Below are 27,186 nucleotides of genomic sequence, written 5' to 3'. Positions count from 1 at the left end.
ACCGAATAAAGACTACTGGACAGTTTATAACTTGAGAAAAACAAAGAGTCAAAAAAAGCCCATAGTGCTGTGATTCATATATGACCTATTCTACATGAGTCATTAAGGGACATTTAAGTTAAGACTGGAAGACGCTCATGGCTTTTGGCCTACAGTTTCCAGCCCTGGTCCCATCATTACCAAAACTGTCGCAAATACCAACACCCCCATACATCACAGCTCATCGTCATCAACCGACAGCGTATCCACTTCTGCGCTGGATCTGGTTGAAAGGCAAATTAATGCAAGACCGAACAAAGAGCAAGAAACATCAAAAGTGAGACATCTTGTGATTGCATATTACCTTGACGCTTTGCATTCTTGAGCCAGCTCCTGGCACAGCATTCTCTGCACTTCCCCTACTTTCATGGAGCCATTCCTGATTCGCTCTTCTAGCTGTCCAGTTTCAAGCAAAAAATTAGAAAAAAACTCAACAAATCTCCCTTGAGTTTTCATGATGGCTGATTGATCAATCAGCAAAAATATTGCAACAATCGAAAAGCCTGGCCTGTTCAGACAACATATGTAAAGGCACTTTTGAGGACTGCATGTGAGTGCCTCCCTCCCTTGCAATTGTGCACACATGCACACACACATATACGCACATGCCCACACACAGATATACGCACACTGGAACACAATTAGTTGCTTGATGACAACGTCAAAACAAGAAAAGCATAAGGAGGCAATTATGGAAAATGTAGAGTAAAGAGGACAGCCATCTAGGAGAAAAGCATCAAGATTCAAGGCGGTACATGCTCCCAGGGTGAGAAGTCCAGCGGATATGTCTGAGACACCAACCGAAATAGCAATTTTCACATAAGAGGAAGTATAATTTTGCCTGAATAGGATCAACTATCAACAAGTTCCTGCTGGTCCATTTATGCTATACTCCCGGTCCCAAAGCGTGAAAGGAATCCTTATCCGAGACTCCTCTGAGTAAGAGGAAAAAAATAAGAAATTTATTTATTTATTTGTGTAGGTATGCATAGTATATATAACACACGTGCCATTATTATCACACCCGCGTGCCAAAACCCAATAAAACCGCTGCTTTGCAAACAAGATGGGATGCACTAACTGGGCAAAAACTGTTATTCTACACGTAGAACGTCTCGTGAGCTACTTGACTGTGGTGAGAAACTGCTAATTCATGGTTAAGCAATTCTTCTATCAATTTTCTGAGAGATTTGTTTGGGACGAAGATTTCCCAAAAAGGAAACGCACTCAAAGTTGCTTCAGTCCAAGCTAATTTTTTCATTCCTTTTCTCCAAATTTCCTTGACACGTCTCCTATTTCGCAAACTTTCTATCAAAGAAGACCAATTGTCAAGTTTTGGAACATTGAATAGATGCCAAGAAAGAAAGCCAATCATCCAGTATTAGTGGCAGTGTAACAGGAAACGTTCCATGTGTTCCGTCATTTCATAGTTTCGAGGCATTTCATTTCGTTTTGTTTCAAAAATGCCAAGGCGAAAACACAACGCAAAACACATGCTTCTAGATGTTATAGGGAAACCCATAATATTTAGGAGTCTAGCAAGTGGATACATCTTATATACATGGTCACAGTAGTGGTACACCATATTGCACATCACACACTCAATGGCTAATTTTGTACTTCGCAAATTAGACCCTTTTTCTATGAGCCTGAGAAACGCGTTTTTTCCCCCTGTTTCAAGTTTGTTTCAAAACGTTTCCAGTGTTTCGTGTTTTGTTTTGTTTTGAGGGGACAAAACGCATTTTCATGTGACACTGATTAGTGGCATGTTCTACTAAGTTTCTAAAATGTGTTCTTTTCAGCAATCTGTGTTTGCTAACAGAATAAGTTAATTTACTGTGTCAGAAATAAGGAACCATGTACCTGTTCTTCAGTCTTTTCAAGAAGCCTGTCAAACAAGTCAAAGATGTCACAAAGTATGTTAGTTTAGATATCTATTTAGAGACCAGGAGAAGAGCACTTTAGAGAAAATACCACCTGCCACAATATGTGCTCATGTGCTTGGAGTGTGCATCTGCTTGCTGTCTATCTGTGATATGAAAAGAAATCACCAAATGAGCTTAATCATCAAGGTTTAGACAGCAGAAAACAGCAGTTTATAATCAGTGATGAGACCTTGAATTGAATCAATGGAGACTGATTTTTTCCATTTTCCTTTCTCTGGGCCTTCCTGTGGAACAAGAAATACGACAACAGCATTTATGCACTGCAGAACACACAAAACAGACTCTACTGGATTTTCAAAGTAAAAGCTTGACCCATAGGATGAAGCCATTCAAGATTACCGTTTCCAAGGTGTAATCCTTCATCCTTGAGCATAAACCGTCTAAAAGCTCTACAACTCTCAATTCGCTAACTCTGAAAACAAAAAGGAAAAAAATTAGCGATTTCTTAACACTTCTTGAATGATCACCGACATTATCTTCTGTGTCAGCTGCTCAAGATTTTATGTGAAGCCCAAGATAGTCATTGGCAAGGGGCAGACGGCAACAAGCTTCATCCCACTATGCAGAAAACAGCTTCCTTGACAAACTGACTTCAGTAAGTTGTAATATAAGACACCACCTATGGCATAAACAATCAATACAGACTCCTCACGAAAGCATAACCTCAGAAAGGTATAATGCAAATATCTTCTTAAAAAAAGGAGGATTGCTAATACAAGCTGGAAGCACATCTCGTGGACCTTCCAAAAATAAAACACCTCCTGTCTGCTTGATTTCAAACGCTCAGGAGTTGTCATTGTTATATTATTTTTTACAGATATTTCGAAAGTGAGAAGCAAAGCTAATAGAGTTAAAAGCACAGCAACAGGAAAAGGTGATAGTAGACGCATTTATACAATATGATCTAGCACCTGCACAAAACCTCCAGGTACAGATATGCATGAAGCACCATAGCTAAAACCTATTGAGTTAAATCATAAGAATCTGCTTTTGCAACTTCATGACAAACAGGATTAGGTGACCTTCCCACAAAAGACTCCAAATATAGGCTAAGATACCACTAGACCATTTGGCATTCACAACAGAAATCTTTCCTTTCACAACAGTTGGGGCATGTGAACAAAACAAAGGATTCAATAACAAAACCGAGGACACAATCTTCCGACTTGCATTGGTGGTTTTGTAACTTCACATGGGCAAAGTTGTGCCTTACACAATCATGGTTTGAATAAGGCAAAATTGTTTCCCTCTTAAGGCTTGATGGGGCTTGCTTTCCAAATGTTAGAAGATGAGAAGGTTGTAAGCACTCCCTGGGGCCCGAGGGTTGTCCATAGATGCTTCAAAGAAATACTATTTAGGCAGTCCTTGCAAAGTCTTATCATGCTCTTCCTCCCTCCTCCCCATACTTTTACATGATAAACCAGTCCAACAATACACATCCCTTAATTAAATTCTGCCACTACTCTTAAGGGAATTGCTAGTTTCGGTTTTACAGCCAATACTTAATATGTCTATCAAGTTTGATAACTTTGCTTATTTGTTACATGCAAATATACCATTAAATCAGGATCAGTACAAATACTCAACTTGTAATCAATTACTTTCCCTTCTCGATGACCTTGTGAGTTCAAGCGGTGCCTCATATCCAGATGATTCCGGGGCCTCTCCTGTAAAATGTCAGATTGGCAGCATCACTTTTAATGGAGGTCTTGTTGATAGGATTATAACATGGAAAAAGATAGGTTCGGGAAAGATGACTCAATCACATTGAGCAAAAATGATTAAACTTGAAGAATGTTGAAAAAAAAATCCATCAGCTTTAATCTGAACTTGACGTAAGGAGATTGAAATAAAATTGAGAAGGGACTTCTCTTAAGTAGCTTTTTGCAAAGATGTCAACATACAAACGGAGATAGATTTTTTTGCCTATAAGATTTCTTCTCGCCACATTACCACATTGCTCAGAAATATACTAGCTATCCTCAAGAGAGAAGCTGGTCAAGGGTAAGAACTGGAGCTGATCCTATCTGGTCCATCAACCAAAGAACAACAATTTGATAAGAATAAAACTATGCCCTCATAGCCAGCTCTAGTATCATCCGAACCTACAGCAGATTGAACTTAGATTTGCTTATGCAACAATGCAGAGGACAATTTGAGAAAATGGGCACCAAATCTGAGATTATTCTGCCATAGGACAACACTTCCCACCCTTTGCCCTCTGTTCGATCCACCCTTCCAAACTCACCCTCTGCATTGCCTAGCTACTCTCCTCACTGTCAGCAGTCAAAGCTGCAAATTCTCCACCCTTTGCACTCCGCTCTCCATCTGTGCTTGTAAGGTGTAGTAGAAACGGAATTGACAAGATTTTATGATCGCGTACACGATCATAATCCTTATGTAACCATGCATTGATGTTCATGGATTGGCTTTATTGGCACTGCCGTTAAGGCAGGGTCTAAGGGGAGGAAATTTGTACCCATGGCCATAGGGGCTTTGGCCAATGAAAAATTGGCGTGTGAGGATGTTTTTTTGTGTGGCTTGCATGCAAGGAATTAACTAATTCTGGGGTCAACGAGGTAGAATTTGGGCGTGTGAAGTATAATCGACCAGCAATGGTGACTTCTCGTGTTCTGCAGCTCTTCTCCTCCGTCAGACCGTCTTGTCACCAAGCTCCTCAGTCTTGCGCAGGATTTTATTTTTTATTGTGCCACTATGGGCAGTGCCCTCGTCTACTTTAGACGACCTTGTTGATGGATCCTTTGCCTTAATGGTGACTTCTTTCTCAGAATAGAGAGAGAGAGAGAGAGAGAGAGAGAGAGAGAGAGAGAGAGAGAGAGAAATGAAATGAAATAAAATGTTATATTAACGTCTTTAAAAAGACAAAATGACCTATGAGACCAAAGCGTTACAATGTGGTGAATCTAATACAATGTCAAAGTAACAAAACGAAATGATAAAATAAAAGTACTATGGGATCCTAAACTGGTAGGTGTGAACTAAGCAGCTAGCTGGGATAGCTAAATCACAAGTCACAAGAAATCCAACATCGGTCGCTGGCGGATCTCATCAATCTCCTCCATGGACAGTAGTCTGACCGAGCGTCGTGCATGTCGGGCCAAAATGATCCGAATCCTCTGATGTAGCCTCCATCGATGCTGTGTAGTCCTCCACAGCCGTGGGCGTCTGGATCTCCCCAGCTCAATCGCTCGATCGATCAATGTGCCTCTAGTGTGAGGCAACAAGATCTGCTGTGGTAGTAGCTCCTCTAGGTGTCCAGTGTCTGCTCTAAAGAAGTTTGTGATGTGTCTCTGAGACTGGCTAGCCTCTCCTCTCATCAGGCTCTCTCTCTGTCTGCGCAACTCGAGCAGGAACAAACCCAAGCATCTCTGATCTTCGTACCTCATGACTCTGGAGAGTGGTCCAAAGCCCTCTCTAAACAAGCAGTGGAAGCGGCCTTGTATCTCGTAGGAGACAGGGCAATGGCATGTGTAGTGTAACTCTGTCTCGGGCTCCATGTCACACAGGGTGCACGTCCTGGCCTCTGTTGGCACTCCGCTGTATCTCCCAGTCTCGATCTGCAGCTGGTGTGAGGATGTGCGTATCTGGCCAATGGCACACCGTATCCCATGAGACAAGTGGGTGTCCATGTATCTAGGCCTCATCACAAAACCGTCCTTCGTAAGCTGGAGAAGATGCTCTCTGTAGAAAGCCATCTTCGTGCCCAGCTCCTGTGCTGGCTGTACCCATGTCCTCCTTGTGTCTAGCTGAATCAGGTCCTGCAGATGAGCCGAGTGGTCTCGGACTGTGTAAGAATCAGAGAGGGTGCATTCAATGAGTACTGGAAGAGGGGCAATCTGTCTATACTGAATCCATGTGCCTGGAACCATCACGTCATCTCCCCATACCAACGTGCTGTGTCTCCCTGCCTGCCTAAGTGTCGAGAGGACTCAAGTGCAAGGTGGGCGTATCTGTCTCTGGGAAGTTAGGAAGGAAACACATCTAGTGAGCGCCTCAACTACTAGTGGGGGGGGCAGCTAGCTCTGCTCGGATAATGGCACGTGGTACTGAAGCCTTGGCTCTAATGAGCCGTGAGATCATAGAGACCAGAGGCTTCTCCATGTCCCCCCATCCATCAGTCCGACCTGTTCTCCCGTGATGATCCAATGAAGGCCCCCATATCTCAGCTCCATAGAGCAATACAGAAGCCACCAAAGTGTCAAAGAGCCAGAGCTTCATCCGAGCCTCCTAAAACTGAACCTGTGAACACATCCTCTCCAGTTTCCCCACTGCCGAATGGGCTCTGGTCAATCTAGTCTATGTTGCTCTCCTCAAAGAAAATGCTGGTCCACTAAAAAACACTCCAAGGTAAGTGTAAGCATCTGTATATTCCACTGTCTCCTAGCCATATGTGAATGCGGGCACTGACCTCCTGATCCACTGTGGGGTGGTATTAAATACCATGACCTTGGTTTACCAAGGTTGACAGACAAGCCACTCTCATGGGCAAACCTATGCAAAGCATCCGAGTGACGTTGCATCCCCTCTGGAGAGTTGGAGATCAACACAATATCATCAGCATATAAAAATAGCGGAATCCATGTCCCTGCCAGCGGTGCACCTCTATCACCATCTCTCTCAATGTAGTCAGAAACCTCATCCACATACATACCAAATAGAGTAGGAGTGTAGCAGACTTGGACACTCCAAGTCAAAAATCAATCGCGACAGCACCAAATAACCACTTCAAAACAATTCACAGATCACAATAGATTTGCACCGGCCCGGCGGAGTTCCGTGCCTAGAGATATTGGCCCCAGAGACTGGCGCCCCTTTCGGTATTTCCTTTTGTATTAATTAATCATCAAAGTACAAGAGAGCCGTTAGGGTGTCACAAAATGGGAGCGTACACGAGCACTTAGAAAATCTGAAAATTATAATTCTTTGAAAACATGAGAGAAGGGAGAAGATCGACACAGTATTGGGGACTAGAAGATAGGCTGGTCCCCCCCCGTAAAGAGTATTCTTTTATTTAGGGAGAATTCTTATACAAGCACGAGAACCCGAGGAAACCCCTCCCTTCTGTAATCTTAGACCTGAAGGTCGTACTTTCCCGTAAAGGGCTTGGGCACCAGGCCGTTCCTTCCCGTAAGGGACTTAGGCGCGAAGCCGTACTTTCCCGTAAGGGACTTAGGCACAAGGCCATTCCTTCCCGTAAGGGACTTAGGCACGAAGCCGTACTTTCCCGTAAGGGACTTAGGCACAAGGCCGTTCCTTCCCGTAAGGGACTTAGGCGCGAAGCCGTACTTTCCCGTAAGGGACTTAGGCGTGAAGTCGTACTTCCCGTAGAGGGCCTTCCCGTAAGACGGGAGATTCCTGCAAAACAAACCACACAAACACGCGACAACAATTCGTATGGCGAATCCACAATAGATACCTGTCGCTCTTGTGCGGGAAAAGCGACTTCCGTGCTTCTAGTCTCGCGATCTCTTGCGGCAGAGTCTTCTCTTGCTGATGTTGATACCTCCCGTGAGTGAGGGCATGTGGTGCTTTTATAGCTCCCTGGCCACGGCACGAATAACTGCTCGCGTAGAGATTGCGGCCGTTTTCTTTTTCTTTTTTTTTTTTGGGCCCTGTTCTACCCGAAATAGGGAGAGAGAATTCGCTAGTTGGTTTTGTTGCTTTATCTTCTAAGTGGCTGCTTTATTTTATTAATAAAGAGGCCGGTCACTTAAAAAGTGACCGGTCACTTTATAAAATAAAGTGTGAATCTGTTCAAACTTTAAAAACTCACTCCGTTAGTGAAAACAATGCTACACGGACACATTCCAGGCGTCCCCAGGTGCAGGACACGACACAGATGCAATGCAAACACAGACTCCTCGCGGGAAAGCATCTGCCCTCCCGCGACTGTTTCTGCTTTTCGTAAAAAGCTTCATTGAACCCATCTTTATTCTTGTGCTTGCATTCTTACGCGTACTTTCTTACTCAGTTCGGATTTCCTCCTTAGACCCTTGGTGTGTCCCCTTACCGATGAACCTGTCACCCATCTTGTGACTCATCAGGGACCACCATTACCTGGTCTTCTCCCACCGAACTAACAGGCCAACTCCTTCACGGTGCTTCTTGTCACCCATCGTATGACACACCAGAGTCGTCTGTTTCCTAATGGCTTTTCTTACAGATCTATGATTCCTTAACTTATTAGTTAACTTGTGCACATTTCTTATTAAAATCCTAATTCTAGAAAATAGAAATTAGAAACAAAATAGTCAAATTAGTTTCATAGGGTTTCACTCTCAGACTCTACGTCCAGATGCTCTGAGAAGTGAGGCCCTCACCACTAATTTAAAGGTTACAAGGGATGCCCAAAAGCAGAGCCCCAAAAGCTTCAAATCAAAAGCAATTGCTCTCTCTCTCTCTCTCTCACAGAGAGTCAAAACTTGAAAGCAAAAGCATTCTCTCTCTCTTTCTCATTAAGTAGAGAAAAAGCGAAATTTGCGTCGCTCATCATTTTTCAAAAAAATATATTTTATTTTATTTTTTAAAAAGCCTCCGCGATTTCTGGAAATTAGGGTTTCTGGCAAAAATTAGGGTTTGCAAGAATTTTAGGGTTTTTGTTGTCCGCCACGTCATCACTTTGTGACATACCCCCCTCTTGAAAGCATTGTAATCAACCGTGATTACGCCTGCAAAACCGACAAAAGCCATAAACCGTCTTAGCAGACATTGACTGTTAGTACCTACGTACTAGGAACACACATCTAGCACATGTACAAAATCGACAGTCACATCACACGACATCACAAGACATCACCAGACATCACAGGACATCACATGACATTCAACATTCATTCGGATCTTAGACCATGATTTATCGGCAATGTAGCTAGCAATCACATCTAGGTCCAATCGAGACCTCATCAATGTCCGATTGACTAACCCCTATTGCAACCATGTCTATTCGAGATCAATCAGACCAAAATGCTGTAATCATTTCGGCTATCAGTTCCTGCACTCAAAAGAAGTCAAGAACAAATCAGTATCATAATCAGGAATTCCATTTCATAAAGTCATCCAGCAGAATATTGTCAGCTCTCAGTATCCCTGAAGCTCAAAGAGACATCAGTGACTTTAGTATCAAAATCGAGGCATTTGTTGACAAAGGAGCGGAGTAACTCCCCTCTTGTGCATCCCACTGCACCAAATCTTCGGCCAAGCTGAGTTTCTCGGTTCCGTTTGGAGTAGACTATGCTAAACCAAAACATCGAGGTAAAGTTTCACAATCCAAGGAGTATCTGCTAGGTCCTCCTCCTCCATCCACTTCATATCAAATGCAGGAAAGTTCTTGAACTAAACCAAGAACCGCCTTCGGACTTTACCTTTTGTCGTATCGTTATGTGTCAAAATCTGTTCAGGAACAAGGATCTCCTCGTTTTCTTCCACTTCGGGTTGCTCATCAAGCTCCCCATCATCAGGCACATCACCCTTAACAAGGTTCAAGAGACTCACATGCAATGCATTATGAATCCTCCAAGTATCTGGCAGTTTCAATCGGAAGGAGACATCATTTATCTTTTCACTTATCTAGAAAGGTCCGTAGTATCGCATACTAAGCTTTGGAAAAAGCCTCTCCTTTCCCTTTTTCTTTCGTAGGCGTGCCTTCTCAAAATTAAGAGCATCCAATCATCCTCCTTTAGTTTCAAGTCGCAACGATGGCGATCCGCTCACTGCCTTTTCTGTCGTTCTTGAGACTCCTGCAAAGTCTCGCGAACCTTGGTAAAAGCCGTATCCAAATCTCGGGAATATTCATCCGCTTCAAATATCTAATCTTTCGTGCTCAGGAAGCATGGAACCTTCGCAGCACTTTCAACAATCTCACATTGCGTCTTCCCCATCGAAGAGTGTATCGTATTATTGTAGGCAAATTCCACCAAAGGTAAGTTCTTTTTGCTACAAACGGGAGCGTGGAGTTCACTGCTACAAACGGAAGCGTGGAGTTCCCTGCAAAATAGCAAAATAACATGTTGCAATCATAAAACCGACAAATCCGCATACCTGACGAGTCTCGTAGCACAGAATTGAGGCCATAAGTGAAGAGAGAGAGAGAGAGAGAGAGAGAGAGAGAGAACAAGACAACGCACGTGCAAGCGCACCTCCTAGAACGAAGTGCTACGCCTGGCACGACGAGTGAGAAAAGAAGAGAGGAGAGAAGAATACACAGACACTAGGTGCAATCTCCCCCCGTGCAAGAGTGAGCATTTCCCTCTTGCACGTATTTATTTATAGATTTCTTGAATGCCCAAAAATGAGTACAAACTGGCCGGCCGGTCATAAATGGCCGAAGCTCCTAAAGAGCACTTGAATAATACATGAAATATATTTCCGTATGCATAGGGCTAGCTCGGTCCAGCCTTTTCCACCTGTCAGCTGCAATAATTAATAGAAATATCAATTCCATTACATACCTCTCCGTTGGAAAGCAATTGTCCTCAGTTGCGAATATAAAATCTGCAAACAATACTTGTCAAAAACAATGATTAGAAATTATATTAAATAGTAAAAGAAAAATTAGACACATTGGTTATGCCTGCCGTCATCCACATACTACCTATTCTAGTGTCCCATACGACTAGAATAAACAGTATATGTCATACCCTGATGAATCAAGATATCATTGATCACACTCATCATTGTATAAATCAATTCTCAGCAATCTCAAGTTCACTTCCATAAATACTGTCACGACGGAAAATCATTATATACCAATTCCAAATCCAATTCCAAGTCCACAATATAATCCAAAATATTTTCATTTTCTATACCCGGGTAACAAAATCATACCAGTTACAGTGGTGGCCAGCCACTGCAGCATGATTTTGTGATTGGTATTGCCTAAATCGGCGAATCTACACCAATAAGACGTACTGCCTAAATCGGCGAATCTGCACTAATACTGCCTAAATCGGCGAATCTGCATTTACCCTTGTGAATTAGTAATTTTTCACTGTGCTGCCTAAATCGACGGATCTGCACAGATAACTGGTGTTGCCTAAATCGGCAAATCTACACCAAGATGAGCATTTACACACTGCCTGAATCGGCGGATCTGTGTGCATGTGACCAATGGACTAAACAAGACATAAAAAGACAAAACATGTACTACCTGTGTGACACCACATTGGAGTGTAGTTGAGTAGCAGAGTACTTACAAATTTTTATTCACTAACTCAAAACACCGCAACTCATATGAGTAGCTGCATAGCTTAATGCCGAATCCTCTCAATAGAAATTACATGCAGTGCAAGGACAAGCCAAAACTTTTGGATTCTTAATTTCATATGCCATAAGAAAATGCAAGGAAGTAAAAGATCTTTTTGCTTTCAAATTGTCCAGTGGTATTATCCTTATTGCAAACTGCTTGACGTTGTGTCCTTAAATATATGCACCAATAATATAAACTTCCAAGCAAGTAGTAAAATTTCACCAATGTGATTGAAAGTAGTTAAAATAGCAAAACATCAGCTAGATTCCATGCTTTCCTTCACGTAAATCGACAAAGTTTTACAAGTTTTAGTGTGAATACTTGAAAACCTTTGAGTTGTGACCTAAAAACAAAAAAAGCTTTAGGTGTGCCCTTATTGTCTTTAGTTAGAAAAATTGTTTTCGGCAAGCCCTCACTCGATCAACAAACATTGCTATGAGTACTCTGATCCAAACAGAATTTCTCATGAAAAATTTCGTAGGAACTACTTTTGATGGTCATCTTTGAATGGATACAACAAACACGAAAATACCAAGAGACATAGCAGCGCTTATCGCCACCTTAAATATACACACAAATCTCACACCGAGTAGCCACGATCAGTAGCTTCAAGCTATGAAAGACCATACAGAACACGTACAGTATGTGTGTGTGTGTTTGGATGTATATCATTCAAATTGACAAGTGAGTGTGTGTGTGGGTGCCAAAAAACTCATTGACTTGCGCGGTTGTGGACGATTGAATACAAAGATAGGGCCTTGCGCGGTTGTGGACAATTGAATACAAAGGTAGTGCCTACAGTTTGGTTACGGGAGGAAAAGAGAGAGAAAAGAAAATGAAGTGTTATATTAACCGTCTTAAAAATGTAAAAATTAAGTGTGAGAACAACTGATACAGTCTTTGTGTATCTATTCCGATGCCTGGGTACAAATAAAAATAAAACAAATTGAAGTACCATTGAAAGCATAAAACCTAGAGTCTAATATTGTGATGAAAATCAATATCATCATCGCCAATGTGTGAGAATGCTCAGTAATGGACATGTGTCGGATAGAATATTGCAGCAAGCACTGAAGAGCGTCGTTAATGTCCACCCCTATACGTAGGCGTACTGGAGAAAGAGAGCGAAATGAAATGAAATGTAAAATTACTTGTGTTCAAAAGCCTAGGAGATCATGTTGATACAATCCTTTGAATACAAAGGTAGGGCCTACAGTTTGGTTACGGGAGGAAAAGAGAGAGAAAAGAAAATGAAGTGTTATATTAACCGTCTTAAAAATGTAAAAATTAAGTGTGAGAACAACTGATACAGTCTTTGTGTATCTATTCCGATGCCTGGGTACAAATAAAAATAAAACAAATTGAAGTACCATTGAAAGCATAAAACCTAGAGTCTAATATTGTGATGAAAATCAATATCATCATCGCCAATGTGTGAGAATGCTCAGTAATGGACATGTGTCGGATAGAATATTGCAGCAAGCACTGAAGAGCGTCGTTAATGTCCACCCCTATACGTAGGCGTACTGGAGAAAGAGAGCGAAATGAAATGAAATGTAAAATTACTTGTGTTCAAAAGCCTAGGAGATCATGTTGATACAATCCTTAATGATCTAATTTAATGTCATAAGGATCTAATACAATATCTGGGTATAAAATAAAATGAAACACAAATAAGAGATTGAAAAAAAAAAGTCGTCATCAGCATGGTCGTCAATGCTCAAGATGAAAGTATTGCAACCGTCGCTGAAGAGCTTTGTCTCTGTAAGTAGTCGTACTGGGAGCATGGAGACAGAGACTGCTGATGGGTGGAGATCAAGAAATTCGTTGAGTACATGTCGTTCATCTCTCTCGTCTGTAGTGAAGCTCTTTAGTTGAAAGAGAGAGCGGAAGTCATGATCTTGTAGTTGCCAAGATGATGGAGGTGCGACCAGGATTCTATGGAAGAGAGATCATGCTTGAGCTGGCATGTTATGCCTAAGTGTGGCTAGCTGACAGAAAGATGGGAGTGTGTACTGTGGACACTCTGCATGGCAACATTCGAGAGAGGGGTTGAAAAGGTGGGGTTAATGGCGTGGTGACGACAAAGTTATGAGCTAGTGTCAACTTGTTCATGCCAACATGAATTATCGAGTCGTTTGGTAGCATCAGAGAAACCTTGATGTCAGTGTTCACGAGCTCTTCAAGAATTGCAGGATTGGCATCATATATCTTCACCTTTCCCACCTTCATACCTTAGAGCAGGAATATATCTGCCTCATGAGGCCCAATGGTATGTCGAGCATCAAATTTAGAGGCAAATCTCAAAATTTGTAGGTCGGATTACACGAGCAGGTGAGTCAGTCTTTGCCATTGGAGAGGAAAAAATAAAATAAATAAAATAAAAAAGAATAACTGTATTTAGCTGAGGTCGGTCAAGCTTGGGAGACCCGCCAAGAATAACGGTACGGCTAAGAAAAATAGATGGCTAACTATACTGGTGCTTGCATGGCAGCCTGAGCAGTGGAATGCAAAGCCATCTGGGGCTCGATCAACCGTTTGGCAGAGCGTGAGCATCAGCGAGGCGCTCAGAAAAGGGTTAAATTTGAGTGTTAGTCGAACTGTAGAGAGACGACCGCTAGTGTGTGCGGTGTGCCTTGCGGGCTCCAAGTTTGGATGGCTGTTGTGGTTGAACGCTACATGCTTCAGTTGATGCGTAGTCGTTGATTGATGCCTGCGAGTAGCCGATTGAGACGCGACTGGGCCAAAAACAAAAAACAGTTGCATTGCTTGCAATGACGTATCAGACCACTCCCCGCGTTGTGTTTTGGGGGGGGGGGGGGGGGTGGTTCCAACCCACAGAGAGGAGAATCGGCTGCATGAAGGAGGGTGGGGGGGTCCCCTACAAGCTGAAGAGACCAAGCAAGGTCGTTGGGGAGAGCTGAAGAGGACGTACACCATCTGCAGGGGTTTGAAGGGTGGAGGTGATGCATGAGGATAGCCAATTGCAGGACCGGGTGAGCAGAGGTTGGAAGGTAGCGCTGGAGAGAACAAAGCCACCATAGAAGGGGCCACCAACTGCAGAGAAGGAATTAGGTGGGTGTGCGGAGTCATAGTGATCTGGAGAGAGGGATTGTGGACGCGACGAGGTGGATCGGCTGCACCTCAGAACTACGGGCACCACTGATGTTGGCTGGGTGGACGCCATGCAGGCCCAAAGGTTGGCGGCTACTATGAGAGGGATAAATTCTGGCCGCTATTGGTTGGTTGTTGGACATGGTAAGGGAGAGAGAGAGTAGAGCTGCAAAGAGTAACGGAGACCTCTGTGTGTGTGTGGTGGCAGCGCAAAACTGCTACAACCGCAAGTGAGTGGGGGCGGCTTCAACTGCATGCCAACTGATGACGGCGAGATAACTGGGGGAGGGTGGGTGGCTACATGAGGAAAGTCGCAAGGGGGGGGGGAGAGAGAGAGAGAGAGAGAGAGAGAGAGAGAGATACGGTTGCATGGGATTGGGCTAGCGGCTGTAGCAACAGAGAGTGTGGTGTGGGCACCACAAGTAGACAGGGAAGGTTGTGATGCATGCAGCTTATACGCCATGCAAGAACGAGAGAGAGATTCTATTTTATTTATTTTTTAATACTGGTGGTTGGCAGCACGAGTCGAGAGAAACTGGTTGTGTACGGGTGTGCCGCCATTTGGTCACAGAGAGAGAGAGAGAGAGAGAGAGAGAGAGAGAGAGAGAGAGAAAGTGACTCGGTTGTGGTGGGTGCCAAATGAGCTTGTCGGGCCTGTAGCCAACTGCGCCTTCACCTACTTCTGATGGCGCTACTGCCATCCATCAGGCCTACTCTCGTGCAAGGTTGCTGCACTGATTTTGCTCAGGCTTAGGCTCGCTGGCTCTACTATTTGGAGTTTCTTTACATAAAGAAGAGTCAAGATCAATAATCTTGAGGGTGTTTTCCATGGTGCACTACTAATTTTGATTGCGAACTGTAATCACTACCTTGTTGACACAGTAATCACTACTTTGATGGCAGTAATCTTCTACATGTATCCCAACATCCCCTTGTGTATAATTGAGCTTGATATTAACACTCGGCGGATAGTTCTGTGATCTCTCTCAACATGGATTATATATGATATTAAAAATTTCACTTCTTCTGCTTCTTTTAGCACTACATACGAGAAAATTCTATTTCCTATTTTGCCATGATCATATCAGGCTCCCTTGCAATCCCCAAAAATTTCAAAGATTTTTCCAAAAACATGTCAATCAAGATAAAATCACATGAAGCTAATTAGAGTTGTATAATTGCACTTATCTGTGGTACTTGACTGCAAGGATCTACATTTCCATAAAACAAATTGTGCACCTCACTTGGATACCGAATTTAAGTCTTCGATGACTGCTTGTTACCAAGAGCGTGGCCTTAGCTCTGATACCACTGCTACAAACGGGAGCGTGGAGTTCACTGCTACAAACGGGAGCGTGGAGTTCCCTGCAAAATAGCAAAATAACATGTTGCAATCATAAAACCGACAAATCCGCATACCTGACGAGTCTCGTAGCACAGAATTGAGGCCATAAGCAAACACACACACACACACACACACACACACACACAGAGAGAGAGAGAGAGAGAGAGAGAGAGAGAGCACGTCCAGGCGCACCTCCTAGAACGGAGTGCTACGCCTGGCACGACGAGTGAGAAAAGAAGAGAGGAGAGAAGAATACACAGACACTGGGTGCAATCTCCCTCCGTGCAAGAGTGAGCATTTCCCTCTTGCACATATTTATTTATAGATTTCTTGAATGCCCAAAAATGAGTACAAACTGGCCGGCCGGTCATAAATGGCCGAAGCTCCTAAAGAGCACTTGAATAATACATGAAATATATTTCCGTATGCATAGGGCTAGCTCGGTCCAACCTTTTCCACCTGTCAGCTGCAATAATTAATAGAAATATCAATTCCATTACGCTTTTCCCATTGAGTCTTCTGATCCGACATACAAGACTTCAATAAATCTAAAATCACTGAATTGGCAATCTCAGATTGCCTGTCAGTCTGCAAGTGGAACGATGACGAGAACTGCAACTGCGTGCCAATGTTCTCCCAAATTGCCTTCCAAAACAAACTCATAAATCTGGGGTCTCTGTCAGAGACAATCGTCTCAGACGTGCCATGTAATCGGAAAATCATCGTGATCTTTCTGTGTTCTCGGGAGATCAAAAATGAAATCCATTGCAATACTTTCCCAGGGGTGGGTGGGTATGGGTAAAGGCTGTAACAATCCCTGTGCCTTATGCCTGTCAAACTTGACCTTCTGGCATACCAAGCAACTGCGCACAAACTCTTCCACATCCTTTTTGAGTCTCGGCCCAAAGAAGTATCTCTCTACCCCCTTCATGGTGGTAGCAATGCCGCGGTGACCCGTAAAAGGTGGACAGCGGCATTCAATCATAACCTTTTCCCTCAACGGCTGTGTAACGCACAACATAGTCTTTTTCATCAAGTAGCCTCCCCGAAGGGAGTATCCAGCTACGACCACAAGCATCACAATATACTTCAAATGACCTCTGCAAGTCCGGCAAAGTCAAAATAGGTCCCGTAGTCAATTTCTCTTTCAATGTCCGAAAGGCAGTCACCTCTGTGGGTCCCCACGAAAAAGGTACTCCTTTCTGTGTCAAGGTATGCAAAGGGGAAGCAACCTCTGCAAACTTTCGTATGAACCGCCTGTAGTACGAACACAGTCCCAAGAAGCTTCTAACTTCATGGACATTCCTCAAATCGGGCCAATCACGGATAGTCTCTATCTTGGCCAGGTCCATTTGCACTCCTGCTGCTGACACAATGTGTCCCAATAAGTGTATCTTTGGTAGGAAAAATTCACTTTTCTTTGCATTAATCACTAACGTGTGATCTCGTAATGCCTGAAGGACTTGAAGTAAATGATCTCTGTGTTCTGCCTCGTTCTTGGAGAAAACAATGATGTCGTCAAAGAAACTGCCAACAAATAGCATGTACTCTCGAAAAATCCTGTCCATCATCCGGTTAAATGTCGCAGGAGCATTGGTTAAGCCAAAAGGCATCACCAAAAACTCAAATAACCGTCCGAAAAGCTGTCTTGTAGACATCTCCTGGCGCGATCCTCATTTGATGATATCCACTCTTCAAGTCAATCCTGCTAAAGCACGAGGATCCCTGTAACCTGTCGTGTATATCATCGATCCTAGGAATCGGAAATCTGTTCTTGATGGTGATTTTGTTGAGAGCTCTATAATCGATGCACATTCTCCAAGATCCGTCTTTCTTCAAAACCAACAACGCTGGAGAGCAATACGGTGAAGTACTAGGCTGGACAAGACCCTTTTCCAAGAGGTCTTTCACTTGGTTCATAATCTCTTCATTCTGTGCGCGGCTCACACGGTAGGGTGGCCGATTCGGTGGCGTGCTTCCGGGAATCAGATCAATGGTCTGATCTTCACGCCCTCTGAAAAGCAATCGGCATGAGTGTGGAGAAAAATCTTGGCGTTCTTTTGATCAGTTCTCTCCCAAAAGAATGAGTAAGAACTGAAGTTTATGAAGTACAATCTCTAAGCCCTTCATTTATCAAAGTTGCTTTCTCGGCCCGATAGTCAACCACGGCGTAGTTCTTGTGGTACCAAGGGATCCCGAGTAGAACGTCACTCTCGTGCCCTGAACACCCCTGTCATTGCAAACAAAGTTTGCCAATGCTCGGTGTAATGGCAACATCCCATCCGGGTGCCAGTCGAACTACCTCCGCCTGCGGCGTCAGTCTGTTGGGCGTAATTCCCAAATCGAGCCGCCAATTCCAAGTGAAAAGAAGTTGGCCTTGGCTCCTTCCAAAGAGCTTCTTGATCCTTCACTTTGCCCCAAAAGCGGCAAAGTTTGTACTTTCATTCATTAGATTCGGCGCAGGTCCCACGCCATGTGGTACCAGTTCTGCTTTTCTATCTGCCTTTTCTGCCACATTCCTCAGCTGCTCTCGAACTCTCAGACCTGTGGTCATCTTTATCATTCTGTTCTTTTTGTGCCTTTTTTGGGCACTTCGCGAAGATATGTCCATGTTCCCCGCATCCAAAGCACTTCCCCTCTCTGATGAAGCGAGCTCTCTCCTCAGGAGTAAGCTTGGGTCGTGCATCATTTTTCTCTGGGTTGCTCTTTTTCTTTCTACTTTCATTCCCAAAAGTCTGTTCGGCTCGTTGTGTCATGGCCTCATCTGTGGAGTAGGTCAGACTGCCAGAGTGAATGGCAAAGCCCCGCTTCGCATGACTCATCAACTCCTGAATAGAAGCTGACTTCTGTTCCAAGCAGTGATCTCAGATCTCTGTAGGTAGACCCAAGGTAAACCGTTCAATCTGTTCTCTGAACAAGATCTTCTTGAATGAAGAGGCGGGTAGAAAAGAGCTCCAGAATCTTTCACAATAAGCATTGATTGTGTCTTTCTTAGTCATCCGAAGATGGTTCCAAGCACCTCGTATATCTCGTTCATATTCTTGCGTCAACCAAGAAGGAATAAAAAACTTCTTAAATTTCAGCCATTTAACTAGCGCAGTCTTGTTTAAAAGAAGCGTGGACTACCAAGTACGAGCATTCCCCTTAAAGTAAGAGGCAGCTCTCCGAATCTTGGAGAGCTCTGAATAGCGTCCTCCCGCGAAAGCGATGTCAAACTGTTGTATAAAAGACAAAGCCTTCGAAGCATCTAAGTATCCTGAAAAAGTATCGAACTTGATCAAGTGGCCACCTTCCTTAAACTCTCGGACTTTCTTGCTTTTATCTTCGAGAAAGTCATACTGGTTAGCTTTGTAAAAATTCTTCTTGTTCGCATAAAACTTTCCGTCATCGGAATCTGAGTTGTCTGTAGACGAGTCCTCAGTAGAACTGTCAGTCTCTGGGCGAGATGTAGCCTTCTTTGCCTTTTTCTTGCCCTTTTCGAAGCTTTGTGTCTTGCTTCGCTTTTTGCTTTTTCTGTCTTCTTCGCTCGAGTCTGAAGAGCTAGAAGAACTGTCAGAAGAAGAAGAAGAACTGAGTAAGCCTTCAAACTTGACACGCTTCTTCTGTTTCTTTGCCTTGTCAAAAGTTGACTGACGACCTAAATAACCTAGAAAGTCAGAGTTTTTCTTTTGCTTTTTGCCGTGCTATTTGGCTTTCTTTTGCGCATCAAAAAGCTGAGCAATCCGTGCATCTCCAGTTCCTTCTCCGTATATTTCTTGGAGGCAGAAGGTTTCTTGAGAGCGGGTTTCGGGAGTGGTTGTGGTTCTTTGCCACTCCATCTGTACCTCTTCCAAAGAGGTCTGGTTCATATATTTTGCCATCTTCGAGTCCTTGGCAAAATTGAGCATCATCTTTGTTGCATCGCCAATCAATTGACGACGCTTCATCTCTCTTTGCTCCGCCTGAGTAGGCCGAGGCGGGCCATACTCTCTGTCTGAATCTTCGTTGTGATCCAAGCCCGCATCTCCAAATGCAGAGGGAGTCGATTGATCATTGCCTGAAATCGGTCATGCTCTGATACCACTGTAACAGACTTGGACACTCCAAGTCAAAAATCAATCGCGACAGCACCAAATAACCACTTCAAAACAATTCACAGATCACAATAGATTTGCACTTGCCCTGCGGAGTTCCGTGCCTAGAGATATTGGCCCCAAAGACTGGCGCCCCTTTCGGTATTTCTTTTTGTATTAATCAATCATCAAAGTACAAGAGAGCGGTTAGGGTTTCACTCTCAGACTCTGCGTCCAGATGCTCTGAGAAGTGAGGCCCTCACCACTAATTTAAAGGTTACAAGGGATGCCCAAAAGCAGAGCCCCAAAAGCTTCAAATCAAAAGCAATTGCTCTCTCTCTCTCACAGAGAGTCAAAACTTGAAAGCAAAAGCATTCTCTCTCTCTTTCTCATTAAGTAGAGAAAAAGCGAAATTTGCGTCGCTCATCATTTTCCACAAAAAAAAAGCCTCCGCGATTTCCGGAAATTAGGATTTCTGATGTCCGCCACGTCATCACTTTGTGACAGGAGAGAGCGGGCATCCCTGCTTCACCCCAATAGTGGAGTGAACCGATGTAGATAGACCCTCTGAGGTGCGTACATGCCCTACTACTGATCTGTACGGTGCCATGATCCCCCAAATGAGCTCTGTGGGTACTCCCATCTCCTGTAATCTGCGCATCAATCTAGCTCTGGGTACTGTGTCAAATGCTTTGCGGAAGTCCACAAAGCTACAATAGATCCGTCTCCCACGGGATCTGCCTTCCTCGATGATGGCCCTGAGTGTCAAAATATGGTCAAGAGTAGAACAACCTCTCCTGAACCCTGCCTGCCCAACAGCACACATTCCCTCCCTCTCTACCCATCTACTCAGCTGTTGCTCAAGAATGGATGCGTACAACCGTGCCAATGTGTGTCCAATCATGATAGTGTGATAGTTTCCAGGCTCCATAGGGTCTCCTAACTTGAAGATAGGTAGGCTCCATAGAGTCTCCTGACTTGAAGATAGGTATGATCGTAAACAGGCTCCAAGTATCAAGCAAGCCTTCACACATGGCACGGTTAAACATAACTGCTAGAAGCTCTTCTAGTAGATCTCTGGCTTTGAAATGCTCAGCCACTAAGCCATCATGATCATATGCTCTCCCAGTCTTCATCCTGTCAATGGCCTTCTTCATTATCTCAACGGTGAAAAAGGCACATGTGTGGAGGCATGGATCGGGGGGGTCGGGAAGGGGCTGTTGTCCAGAAACTGTGTACAAAGATGATGCGTACTGACCCCAGGTCTCTGTAGAGGTAATGGCAAGGGGGGGAGATTGCTCATGAAAGAGCCTCCATGCCTCACGCGAGTCTTGACTCAAGAATAGCTGGTATAGATCCTACTCTAGTCAAGCCAAAAATGCCCTCTTCTTCTGCCGCACTAGGCGTCGGAAGTCAATCTGTGACTATCTGTGTGTGATGTCCCCCAAAAGCACTTCCCTCTAAAGTCTAGCTCTAGTCTGACTGCATTCCTCATCATGCCAGCTGTTCTGAGGCATGCTTCCAGAACGATGTCTCTGCTCAGGCTGTGTGTGTGGGTATGCCTCTGCTACTGCATCATGTAATGTCTGTGTCAGTATGGTAGTAAGCTCCTCCAAAGGTCGCCCCGGCTCCTCAATGGATAGGTGCATGTAAATCCCGTCAATGTATACAGAATCCGTCTCCCACGTGAAGGTGTAGCGAGTAGGAGTTGCTACCCATGGAATGTGTGCTACATTGAATTGGAAAGAGATGGTCAGCGACATAGTAGCATGATCCACTGCCACCCCAACAGGTCTAGGCCCAACTCTGAGATCCTGTATACTAGATATGAGGCTCGGATGTGCCATGACATGTTCTACCGTGCTGGCTCCATGTCTGTGTGGAAAGCATGTGAAGCCTCCCGCATCGGGAAATCTCTGTAGGCCATTCAAGATGGCCAATCCATGTGCAATCCCCATGTCTATCAAGTGTCGTCCATACTCAGTATGTTCCCTATCCTATGATATTCTGGATACGCCGGTCTCAGCAATATCCAGCTCTCTCAGTATCTCCTCTGAAGTATCATAAAATACCGTCTGATGATGGGCAATCCTAGCATTGAAATCCCCTAGGATGATAATGTCGCCATCTCTAGAGAATTCCCGTATGTCATCATCCAAAATAGAGAAGGGGGATTGTCCTCTAGATGGTGCATATACTGACATACTCGGGGGAAAGTAGCAAATGGCAATGTAAAGATATCTACCAGTCTATGCTCTCAATCTCACCCACATGTACCTAGCTTGCGCATCCCTACGAGCTATATGTGTCAATGGCTGCAATTCCTCCCTCAATAACACTGCCACTCCTCCTGAGCCCCGCCCTCTGTGCTCTGATCGTGTCTCCTGTCTACAAATTGTCTCCCATCTGTATCCACCAATGTGAGGCATAGACTGCCCAGGGGCCTAATATGTCTTTTAGAGTAGAAGATGATGTCTCGTCCAGTAAAACTCTCCTCAAAAGCACCCACATCAAGACGCATAGATCCATTACAATTCCAAGTAGCAACTTTGAGTGTGGTCCCATAGGTCTCACACCGTCATGTGGAGCGTGGCTCCAATATCACCACTCTTCCATCTCGGTAAAAAGCGACTTACCTTTTTCCCTTGCCGCTCTAATCTCTGGCATTACCTCCTGCATATAAGCGATTTGTGAGAGGGTAAGATCATCCCCGAGAAAGATGCCCATTTTCTTAAGAGTTTCTCTTCTTCAAAAAGTCCTTCGCTTCCATGGAGGAAAAAATAAGGATGAGTGCCCTTTCTTTCGAGGTTCCCCCTTGCTCCCATTTTTCTTGTTGCCCACTCCATGCTCTTGAGTGCATCGGCTCATGAACCCCCATCAAAGCCATGAGTTCTTTTACCTCTTCGTCCACATTATCTGTCTTTAAGGCCGCAAATTCTTACATGTAGAGAGCGCAGACGCCTTCTTTGCTCTTCTTCTAGTGTCACGTTAATCATGGTGGGTGTGGACGTCGTTGTTTCCTTGCTTTTTCCCTTGTTGGCAACCTCAATCCATTTCTCGGCCTCATCAACCTTTTGTTGAGTCTTTGTGATGACGTCCACCCAAGAGGTCGTCATTTCTTTGTGTTTCTCTTCCCCCTCTTTGATGGCTCGCACTTGTTCTTGATCGTGTTGAGCTCTTCTATTACTGAAGGTTGCAATTCTCTTCAAGCGTGTTTCGTGAGCGTGCCTCGACGAGCTCCTTCTTGAGTGATGCAATCTCTCCGTCTTGGGCCGTCTCCGAATGGGCATTTGGAACTATCAACTAAAAAAGTCGACGTTTTTTAAACTAGCCATTAGGAGGCATATTTGGAGCGGTTTGAAGACAAATTTGGGGTTGTTTGGAGGCAGATTTTGGGCTATTTAAAGGGAAAATTCGGGGTTGTTTGGGGGCTCGTCTCAAGCTTCCCCTCCTCCTCAAGCTGTCAACGTCTCTCCACTAAGCTACTCTCCTTGCTACAGCTTTAAGTTGGGACATGGAACTCTACCTTTTACCTCTTCTTCTCCTTGCGGAAAGCACACACTCTCAAAGAACAAATGTGGCTTCTACCTCTCTTTCTCAAGCTCCATCCCTTCCTCTCGTGCATCAAGCTCCATTCCGCTCTCTCTCTCTCAAGAGTCAAACTCCATCCCTCTCTCTCTCAAAAGCTCCGTCATCATAAAGCATGCCTAAATATGGTTCTAATCAGAGTAGTCGAATTCAAGAGCTTAGTTTATAGATTTTCACTAGCATATGAGCTTATAATACATATAATATATATAGTTTCTTTAGTTGACCGTTCCGGCCCCATTCCCGTTGTGACCCCCCTACTCCCCCCGTTCCACACTCCACACGCTCTTGTTCTCGTTTCCATTCCCGTTCTGAGTAACTTTCGATAATTCAGAATGAGTTTTCAAAGCATGCTCAAGGTTCCTTTTATTTCAAGTGCTTTAGATTGCACAAATGTTGATACAATGAATCTAGATGCTGAGATGCTAATGGGATATACCTAGATGAATTCGAGATAAGCCCAAATTCACCGTTAAAGAAAAGTGCAAGGTATAGACCCATGGTAGTTACCCGCGAGACAATATAACCATCAACTCCATCATGCATAGTATTGGCTAAGTTCCACGACATCCCTACTAACACCATCAGTACCCAATAGAAATTAGGTACTAACATATGCTTCCAAACACGACACAAACCACACACACACACATAGTGACATAAAAACCCGTTTCAACCCTCTGAAACCCCGAAACGGCAAAATGGCCTTTTAAAGGCGTTAATATAAAATTTCATTTCGTTTCATCTCTCTCTTCTCTCTCTCTCTCTCTCTCTCTCTCTCTCTCTCAACCTTACACGTCAGACTGGCCCCCTCGTCTTTATCTTTACATTGTTGCGCTGGTTGTCAACTTACCTTGTTCACTCATGACTCAAGTCTTACATCTAGATTTTGGTATTTCACATGTCTTGACAAGTGAATTTGTATGTATATTCAATGTATAATTATAAGAACATACATATAAAACGAAACCTATGTTTCGCTTTCTTTGAGCTACGAGACGAAACGTTTCAAAAACCTCGAAACCTTGAAGCGCACAAAACCCCGAAACGTTTCATGTCACACTATACACACATGAGCATACATTAACACAACGTTCAACGTACTAAGTCTCTGTCATGACTCCGGAGATCAAGGGCAGACTCAGCAATGATAGAAGCCTAGAATTAAAAGAAGTATTAAATCGAAAAGATAGATATTAATGGGATCTTGTAGTAGATGTTAGATCTGCGAGGCTAAGGGCTGAAAACTGAAAACGTTAAGGCTCATCTAGCTTGGATTTGCTGAAAACTGAAAACGTTAAGGCTCATCTAGCTTGGATTTGCAAACTAGTGACGAGGCTATGGCTCAAAACGCTAGAGATGTTGAGGGTGAAGAGGTTGAAATCTGCAACGTTCTTGAGAAAACGCCAAGCTTGCTAATGGGTGAAAAAACGCTAGAGGGTAAAAGTTAAAAACGACAGGGCATGGTACTACTTGGTGCTTGTACTGCGTAACACATAAAGACAGTGACGAAAATACAAGAGACCATCACGAATAAGATAATTGTGGTGCCTTTGTGCAGTAAGAGCCTATAACCATTGCTTACCAAACTCGGAATCTGCATACTGATTTTTAATGCAGTTAAAAAGATACTCCCTAAATGGAGATTGTGGAACTTGACTCAACAACCAAGTTTTGTTCTTCGCACTTAACGCATTTGCAACAAGGTTAGTTTTATCAAGAACGTATTCGATCAAACCACCATTGCTCAAAAAACTGAGACCGCCTTACCTGGCAATCACTCCAATGTGCACTAGGCATAGACATAAGCCGCATGCGGGCTTGATGTTCAGTTTGAATAATAAAATCTCTACCATGCAAAAAATCCTTATCGTACACTAGATAATTCTCTTATGCGCTATTTAACTTCCTACTGAAAAAAGAAATGTTCCTTATCGTACACTAAATAATTCTCTTATGCGCTATTTAACTTCCTACTGAAAAAAGTAAATTGGAGGGTTATGCTATTGTAGCATAGCTCCTATGGGAAGGCAATACAAGATCTCAACCACATTTGGGGTCGATCTTGCAGAAGAGAGGTTGATCAAATGGCTACACGGTAAAAAATTTGCAATAGAGCTTGAGTGTGCGAAAGATTGTTTCCGAACTCTAATGAGCACAAAACAACCCTCACTCCCTGATTTGCTCCTTCGAGATACCAGAGCCCACCATTAGACAAGAGGTGAAACTCTTAACATCGTCCTCTTAAAGCAACCTAAGATGCCTTCTCAAATCTCAAACTATAACTTTGACGAGGGATGTAAGTTGAAACCAAAAATAAAGTTCTAACTTGTTATGAATCATATTAACTATCCCAATCATAGCCATGAAGGGACCAACAACTTACTCACATTTGACATTGCAAGCTCCAACTCAGCCTGCAAAACAACGCATGACAAAACTTAGTTTTCACTTTTCTCATTTCATGCAACAAATCATAATCTAACAAACCAGATCAAATCAAAAAACGTTGCTGACCATGCTAACTTTTCTCACTTCATGCTTAGTTTTTCACTTTTCTCACTTTATGCAACAAATCATAATCTAGCAAACAAGATCAAGTTTCTAACCATGCTCCTTATGTCACAAGCAACAATGCTGGCAACGTTAGTTTATTGATTTTAAGACAGTTGTGAAATCAAAAAAAAAAAGAGGTGATAGGTTCAGAAAATGAAGAAGCAACTAGCTCCATTTCGATTAAACGTGCCTACTAAGTTGTATAGGCTTGTTTTGGACATTGAAACAAATGGTTGACTGAAAAGCGTCTACACCACTTCAACTCACCTCGTACCAGTTCAGGAGGCATGCTCTTGAACCTATGATCTATATGCTTCATGACTGCAAAGTAAACTAGCTCGCTGCTTTGAACAAAGCCTAAAGATGATAATCTCTTGCAACCAAGAAATCTTCGAGGTTAGTTTCATTGGTCAACAAGATAGTCTATCTATACCCAAGGAGCGTAATCATCTGCCCAAGAAAGATTTCATTTCTTCATCTAGCTGGGACAAACATTTGAAGTGAGCCTACGAGTGGAAGATGCTTTCACTCCAAAGCATTTCCTGCTAGCCAAGTTGTAATGTGATACCTTCAACTGCGAGATCGGTGAAAAACATAGGATCAATTGTGCGAATGCGCTCACAGAGAGAGAGAGAGAGAGAGAGAGAGAGAGAGAGAGAGAGAGTACCGATACGGCTTGGCAGGCGGCACACTTATCAGAAAATGCGCGGGCAGCTTGGGGAGGGTGAAAAGCGAGAACCACCAGAAGGAGGAGGTTCATCCTCGTCATTGATCTGCTCGAGCCCATCACAACCCTGCGCGCGGAAAGCTAATCTCTGCGAAATTCACCTTTGATAAACATGAGTGTTATTTCTCAGCCGGTCGGGTGCTTTGAGCATAGTTTGCCGGCCGCAGCGTTGCCCGACAACCGCTCTCTCAGGTCCCGACTCCCTATTGATTCGGGGCGGCGGAATTGGTTTTGCTTGTCCGGCAGAGTAATCCCCGTGATGTGATCACAATTAAAGTGAACCCCAAGTAAACTCACGTCAAGTGACCGCCAAGTGATTCTCGTGTGACTCCCAATCGAAATGCGATCACCATGTGAACCCACCTATTCCAAAGTGATCAATGTGTGACCTCAACCATCCCAAAGTGATCTCCAAATGAACATTTATGATCCTCACCACGTCATTTTCGCTATATCATTTTGCGTTCTCACCTCCGTTCAAGTGACACATGATAGCTTCATGGGAGAGTCATAGTCTCCGATGTGGTAGGTGGTGGAGTCAAGTCGTGGGGGCT

General features: G+C 43.7%; 1 protein-coding gene across 1 annotated transcript; it reads right to left on the bottom strand.

Annotated features, from left to right (window-relative positions):
• Nucleotides 1–26,834, bottom strand: LOC147430702 (TLR4 regulator/MIR-interacting MSAP protein). Its single transcript, XM_086493300.1, has 9 exons — nucleotides 26,573–26,834; nucleotides 25,740–25,766; nucleotides 3,573–3,652; nucleotides 2,325–2,397; nucleotides 2,155–2,209; nucleotides 2,017–2,068; nucleotides 1,903–1,927; nucleotides 344–435; nucleotides 1–262 (listed from the first exon to the last, which is right to left on the bottom strand). The coding sequence occupies exons 1-9, from the start codon at nucleotides 26,690–26,692 to the stop codon at nucleotides 214–216; spliced, it is 573 nt and encodes a 190-aa protein (XP_086349426.1). The 5' UTR covers nucleotides 26,693–26,834; the 3' UTR covers nucleotides 1–213.
• Between the last annotated feature and the right edge of the window lie 352 nt (nucleotides 26,835–27,186).

Source organism: Adiantum capillus-veneris, chromosome 21 (genome assembly GCF_014529385.1).
Source record: "Adiantum capillus-veneris isolate H3 chromosome 21, ASM1452938v2, whole genome shotgun sequence".
In the NCBI taxonomy this organism is placed as follows: Eukaryota; Viridiplantae; Streptophyta; class Polypodiopsida; order Polypodiales; family Pteridaceae; genus Adiantum; species Adiantum capillus-veneris.
This window is presented reverse-complemented; position numbering and strand designations above follow the sequence as displayed.

What these genes read in the sequence shown, in the direction of transcription:
- LOC147430702 (XM_086493300.1), bottom strand. Translation starts at nt 26,692, where the DNA reads ATGGGCTCGAGCAGATCAATGACGAGGATGAACCTCCTCCTTCTGGTG. An exon ending in TGGAGCTTGCAATGTCAAAT is followed by an intron (nt 3,653 to 25,739) that starts GTGAGTAAGTTG and finishes GACATTTTACAG; the next exon opens with GAGAGGCCCCGGAATCATCT. An exon ending in CAAGAATGCAAAGCGTCAAG is followed by an intron (nt 263 to 343) that starts GTAATATGCAAT and finishes CCTTTCAACCAG; the next exon opens with ATCCAGCGCAGAAGTGGATA.